This window comes from Quercus lobata, chromosome 8, assembly GCF_001633185.2.
Source record: "Quercus lobata isolate SW786 chromosome 8, ValleyOak3.0 Primary Assembly, whole genome shotgun sequence".
Lineage (NCBI taxonomy): Eukaryota > Viridiplantae > Streptophyta > Magnoliopsida > Fagales > Fagaceae > Quercus > Quercus lobata.
Window position 1 is genome coordinate 62,369,048 of NC_044911.1, and position 7,147 is coordinate 62,376,194.

A 7,147-nucleotide genomic window follows, 5' to 3' on the forward strand; every position below is an offset into this window, starting at 1 on the left:
ATGTGGCTATACGTCCTCCTTAAAAACAAAAATTTTTTACAAGTACTGAACCCATTCGGTGGGTGTTTTTTTTTTTTTTTTTTTTTTTTTTACGTAAGTCTATAGCCTCGTTTAAAACGTGGCTATAGACTTAACCTATAGCCGCGTTTAAAACGTGGCTATAGGTCCTCCTTTAAAAATAAATAAATAAAAACACCCACCGAATGGGTTCAGCCCTTGAAAACATTTTTTTTTTTAAGGAGGACCTATAGTCACGTTTTAAACGCGGCTATAGGTTAAGCCGATAGCCGCATTTAAAACGTGGCTATAGACTTACGTAAAAAATAAAAAATAAATAAAAAAAAAAACCACCGAATGGGTTCAGCACTTGTAAACACAATTTTTTTTTTTTTTAAAGGAGGACCTATAGCCACGTCTAAAACGTGGCTATAGGTCCCCCTTTAATAAAATTTAAAAAAAAAAAATTGTGGCCCTTAGGCCGCGTTTTTAGCTCAAAAAAACGCAGCCTAAGAACCCGTCTATGGTCCCGTTTTTAAAATGCGGCCACAGTTAAGGAAAAGAAAAAAAAAGTTTGCCAAAAAATAAAATACGAAGGTCCTTAGGCCGCGTTTTTAGCTCAAAAAAACGCGGCCTAAGAACCCGTCTATGGCCCCGCTTAAAAAACGCGGCCTAAGAACTAGTCTATGGCCCCGTTTTTATGAAACGCGGCTTCAGTCTATCTTGGGCCGCGTTTTTTATAGCCACGGCTTAAAAAACGCGGCCCAAGGCCCCCGCGTTTTGTAGTGCCACTTCCCAAAGACTATTCAAAGACTGAGTTATTTTGCCTCCGAGTCTAGTTACTAAACTCATATATATGGAGAGGTCCAATGCTGTAAGTTTTTTGGGATACGGTTACGCATATGGGTGAGTATGGGAGCTTCTAGGTCTTCAAACGTACGTTGATGATGAGTGCATTGGCTCTAGCTTTTTTTTGGCCCTCACTAATAACAAATTGGAGAGTTGGGTCAACTAAGTTCCTGGTGCGCAAAATCCTAGAAGGTCTCGGAGGTGGAGAAAATCCTCCATACTACCAGGGACATGTTCTATTGGCCTATCCATATCATCATTTCCTGCAATATATTCATGCATTTTCTTAAATTTTTGTAGATGGGTTGGATCAACTTGGGTCTGTTTTTGACTTAAACTAATTTACTTACTCAAAGAATCTTCAACCCAACTCAATACAAGCCATGATATCTTTAAAGGGTAAATTTAAGCACAGCATATTAGGTTTTTCAATTAAATTCAAACATTTAGTTGCATTGATCATATACCTTTGAAAGGCAACTCAGACTACCCGAGACCACCATCTCTTTAAAGAGTGGCTTGGTTACAGCCCTGATTGATTCAAACATTTCTCTAATCTTGTGATCCCAGCACAAGTGGTCTTTTGGTAAACGATTAGTTATAGTTTTTGATGGGACTAACGAGTTCAACTTCTCTAGATGATCTCACCAAATGTACTCATCTATTCCGACGCGACACGAACGAACACAAAAGAGCCATTAATTAGAGCATTCAATACCTCGATTAGTTATCAAACAATTCGCAAGCCATTGGGGCCTCATCAAAACCCATATTCATGAACCCTGAGGCGTTACAAAAAGGACACTAAAGCCACAATTAAGGCCTCCAACGGCTAGGAACCATAAAGCTGTATATATACACTTTGATCAGAGACAAACCAGATACAAAAAAATACACCTAAAAGCACTCATAGCTACTCTAATATTCTGTGTTATTCTTTAAAGGCTTCCTTATACTAACTTTGGCATCGAAGGTGTTATGGCAGGCACCACACCAGTGACCATCTCGAGGGAGTCATCTCACTATATTTGCAGGAACAAGAACGAGGACTCAGCTCCATCTGAACGCACTTACAAAGACTGACGATTTGCACTTCATCAGTTTTGAAGTGAAATATTCCAGGATATATAGTGTGCAAAACGAGCTTGTATATCAATATAACGCAAAAGGGGTTTTTGAATGTAATGGGAGTTGAGAAAGGTGACCTTGAGGTTCGCCAAGCAAAGAAGCTCTATGAATTTGAGCATGGTATTGACATGGTTCTGTGCTGGTAATGGAAAGATGAGTACATCTGTACATGAGGGTCATGTACAAGCCTGCTATATATGATCCATGGAAATTCTCACTTTTGTATGTTTGGTATGATTTTCATTGGCAAATTAATGCTTTCAATTCTAGGCTACATGCATCATACAATGAGCAATTTAAAGGTATTTATTTGTCTAGGTAGTTGAAGAGAGAGAGAGAGAGAGAGAGAGAGAGAGAGAGACTAACTCTATGCATGAATTTATGAGGGGAGCAATGATGCACGTACTACTACGTACGATATTCATGACCAGCAAGTTGACCGGCTAAATTGTGAAACGGAAAAACCATCCGAAATTGGAAGAGAATCCTCTATATTTTGTAGTTTTTATTTATTGTATTTAACAATGTACGTATATGGTAACACTTCCAATAAATTCTAAATAACATGACACTAAATACCCTTTTAGATTTGTAAAACATGATTTGAATTATGAAATAAATTCATTTAAAATGAAGTGTGTCATCCACAAAGATTGTCATTACAATTAATTTTAGGGACTTAAAATTACATGATCACTACATAAGCCTTAGATAGGTAAAATTTAATTTAAATCATAAAATAAATCGATTTGAAATGAAGAGTATGCTTTTCTACAAAAATTGTGGATTGAAATATATCATAACAAATTAACAATCAATCCTTTCTCTCACAGCTGAGAAACAAATAGTTAGAAATTTACGTCCTTCTCCAATTGAACTAAACCCATCGAAAATGCACATATTTGCCGTGCAAAAAGCAGTACATATAATAGGATTGTTTTGGAACAGCCCATGTTTACTTGGTCACACTTAATAGGCTTCCATCTCAGCCCAATCTCACTAGTAGCTTAATCAAATGGGCAACCAACTAACCATCCCCTTCTGGATCCGAGCCCAGCCCACTGGACCATTGGTGGTACACGTGTGAGGATTTCTTTGATTGCATGGGGTAAGTGGGACGCGTAGTTTTGGGTAACATCATTCTTTTTCTTTTTATTTGCTGAATGGGTAACATCAGTCTTATTCCAAAAGTTGAAAGCTTCAAGATTTTTCCATTTGTGGCACATTGGAGAAGGTGGTAGAACCTTACCGATCTCTCTCGCTCTCTCTTTCTCTCTCTATCCTGTTCATAAAAAAAATCTTAAACAGAGGCCAAGAAAGTCCCAGAACCTACTTTTAATATATATATATATATACATCCCTCTACATTAGCCTTTCATCATCACCAAGAATTGTCTAAACTAAAACTCTAAAGCTCAGTGCAAGTCTCTATAAACAAGAAGCAAATCCAATGGCGCTCAGTCTTTTCGGTGGCCGAAGAAGCAACGTGTTCGACCCTTTCTCACTGGACATCTGGGACCCATTTGAGGGCTTCAGTGCTGTAGCCAGCGTTCCTCCCTCAGCTCGTGAAACCACAGCTTTTGCTACAGCACGCATTGATTGGAAGGAAACCCCAGAGGCACACATTTTCAAGGCTGATCTTCCGGGTCTGAAGAAGGAGGAAGTGAAAGTTGAGGTTGAGGATGGTAATGTATTGCAAATAAGTGGGGAGAGGAGCAAAGAGCACGAGGAAAAGAATGAGAAGTGGCACAGGGTTGAGAGGAGCTCTGGCAAGTTTATGAGGAGGTTTAGGTTGCCAGAGAATGCGAAGGTGGATCAGGTGAAGGCTAATATGGAGAATGGAGTGCTCACAGTGATGGTGCCTAAGGAAGAGCAGAAGAAGCCTGCGGTCAAGGCCATCGAGATCTCTGGCTAAATTTCAAGCTGTTTAATTGTGGTGCTCTTTTGTGTTCTATCTTTGTTATGTTGAATAAAAAAAAGAATGAGGAGTGCGGATCAGTATGGCATGTTTTGTTTTTGTTTGCGTGTATCTGTAATGTAAGAGGCTCACTGCCTGTATGGTCGACAATATTGTAATGGTTTTTGTTATAAATATATGTGTGTAAGTTTCTGTAAGCTTTATGTCCATTTTGCACATCTAGAATCCAAGAAATTTGAGGTTAATAGGCCAGCATGACCCGATCAAGGAGGAAAAAAAAATATCTTCAGAGTGGAAATGGATTAAGTACAATTTTTTATTTATCTTCTTCACACACACGACCCTAATAATTTTACTAGTGAATTTTGTGAATCACGTCAAATCTATGCAAGAATTTGAACCTTTTTAATTTTCCAAGAGTGCATTTGCTAAGTTTCCCTCAAGCAAGGGGGTATATTTGGCAGTTGTTAAACTAGGTCTAAATGGCCAAGAAGGATTGGGAGGGGGTCTCTGATGTTGGTAGATTGTGAGTAATCAAACCAAAACTAAAGCCATAGAAGCATGCTTGGTGATTTCGCTTTAGCATACCTTTCCCCTACTGAATTTAGGCCCCCTAGCGTAAAATGTAGAGCCCAGAAGCTAGAGGTGATTTCTCTTTAGCAACTAATTCCCTACTGAATTTAGGCCCCCCTAGAGTAAAATATTTCTAATATCTAACATTCACCTTGTTTGTCTAGTCATGAGGGGTGGGGTTGGATTGAGGGGAAGGAGTAGAGTAGAGGCTAAAAATATGCTAATTTGTGGTCAAATTTTACTCTACTTTCTTTCCCTCTTCTCAATCGTAACGGACGTATTTATGTTGGGAAATCTGCAGGATTTAAGTCTGCATTGCTTTCAGAATTTACCTGTCTGCGTTGCTTGTATCTACCTTATGCATTGTAATTTTACATGTTTCTCAAAACTTACATGGTAGCAAGAAGGAAAGCTAATAGCATATGGTACATAATCATGCAAAGCTCAACCTTCTGGAATGAACAGTGTATTGCATAATTGGAATAGATTCCTTACAATGCTGAATTATCTCCACTCTTGGGGCTTCTATGATTTTACTTTATGTGAATTTCGTGAATCCCGTTTAATCTATTCAAGAATTTGAACTCATTTCAAGGGTGCATTATCTATATTTCCCTCAAGCAAGGAGGAAAGTGAGACTTAAAAGTAACAACCCAAAAACGAGTGAGAAATAGCCTATATATATATATATATATATATTTTGGGAGGGAGTTTTCTGATGTTGATAGATGGAGTAATTAAATCAAAGCCAAAGCTATAGAAGCATGAATTATGGACATCATCATAATTTGGTTTAGATTTGATACACTAGGTTTTGCCTAGGCAAAACTGGCAATGGTATCCCAGATTGACATCTTTCACTTGAAATTTTTTTTTTAAGAATCTTCTAGACGTTTCTGATTCCCCTTGAACATACTCACTTTTCACTGAATTACTGAATTCAGGCCCCCCTAAAGTTAAAAACATCTGCATTTAAAAATCTGCATTCACCCTATTTGTCTGGTAAATGTATCCTCAATTTATGGTGGCAATATATATCAACTCAGAACTATGCATCCGCTGTTATTGACATCCCCAAAGAAACAATTGCATTTTGCTTTCTTTGTATCTGTTTGGATTCTCATCTGTATTTTTCTTTCACGCATTGTATTCTTTTTTTTTTTTTTCAAGTCTTACCCTGTATTGTTTATAGGTTTCACCAATTTCAATTTTCAACCATTTTTTTATTAAAAATAAATTTTATGATAATATTTATATATTTAAAAATTATTTTATTATAATATTTTTAATTTTTAGTAAAAATAAATTATATCTAAATGGGCTCATTGTTTCTGTAATAATTGCAAGCAATTTTTTACATAAAATCAAATCTCACTGAATTATTGCTAATATTTTTCACCCAATTGAATACTTTCAGTTATATTCCCAGACATCCAACAATGCTATGCAACAAAAAAACAGAATAATTATTCTTCCTCAAATTCTAGAATTCAATAATTAGAATTAGAAATAAGTAATAATATCCATGACTGCATTCATATATAATAAGAGTTCTTCTCCTACATCACAAACCAAACACCGATTTTCACAAAAACGACACAGAACACGAAACTAACGAAAAAAACAAGCGAAGCCATTATTTACCATAACAAAACAAAACCAGACTTAATTTCCTAACCAGAAATCTGAATGGGCCTAACATCAGGCCTCTTAACTTCCTCTTTGGGCACAGTGACAGTAAGCACACCATTCTCCATAGCAGCCTTGACTTCCTCGACCTTTGCGTTCTCCGGCAGCCTAAACCTCCTCGAGAACCTTCCGCTGCTCCGCTCCACGCGGTGCCACGTGTCACTCTTCTCTTCCTGCTCGACTCCTCTCCCCGCTTATCTGTAGAACTCGACCGTCCTCGATCTCCACCTTCACTTCCTCTTTCTTCAGCCCGGGCACGTCGGCTTTGAACACGTGCGCGTTCGGGGTCTCCTTCCAGTCAACTTTAGCGGCGGCGAACGACGACGTTTCGGAGGGGAAGTTGGAGTGAGAGGAGAGCGGTGGGAAGCCCTCGAATGGGTCCCACACGTCGAGCGCCGAGAATGGGTCGAAGACATTGGATCGGCGGTTGAGGAAATTTGGAATCAGCGACATTTTTTCTTTTTGTGAATGCGATTGTGATAGTGACTGTTTCGAGCGAACTGTGATACGAAATAACCGTTTTCTGATGGGGAGGTTTTTTTTTTTTTTATAGTGTGGAGTGGATAAACCTTGATGGTTCTGGAAAATTCTAAGGGGAGTATATTCTGGAAAGTTTCAGACTAGTTGGGCTTCCTATCAGCGGTTGTGATTTTGGAAATATCAGAATTATTCCTAGAGTTTACAGATATCTCAAGAAGCAACATTTTTTTTTTTTTTCATTTTTGGGCTTTTTTTTTTTTTTTGTTGGGGGGGGGGGGGGCATCAAAATTTAGAAAGAGAGACTATATACTATAATTATATTTTTTATGAACATAAACTTTATTTATATGATAACCAAAAATAAATAAATATAGTTAAATGATGTTGGTATGAATTATTTTTTTCTCACTCTAAACTATTTTTCTTATTATACTTAATCCTCTGGACTATCAGGATATACAATTAAATCTCAATTTTTAAAAAAAGTTACACTTTCACCTCATGTCATTTAAT

General features: G+C 37.6%; 1 protein-coding gene and 1 pseudogene across 1 annotated transcript; one reads left to right on the forward strand and one right to left on the reverse strand.

Moving 5' to 3' along the window:
- The first annotated feature begins 3,198 nt into the window (after nt 1-3,198).
- Nucleotides 3,199-4,089, forward strand: LOC115958111 (18.1 kDa class I heat shock protein-like). Its single transcript, XM_031076475.1, has one exon. The coding sequence runs from the start codon at nt 3,425-3,427 to the stop codon at nt 3,887-3,889; it is 465 nt and encodes a 154-aa protein (XP_030932335.1). The 5' UTR covers nt 3,199-3,424; the 3' UTR covers nt 3,890-4,089.
- A 1,914-nt stretch (nt 4,090-6,003) lies between these two features.
- Nucleotides 6,004-6,703, reverse strand: LOC115954871 (annotated as a pseudogene).
- Between the last annotated feature and the right edge of the window lie 444 nt (nt 6,704-7,147).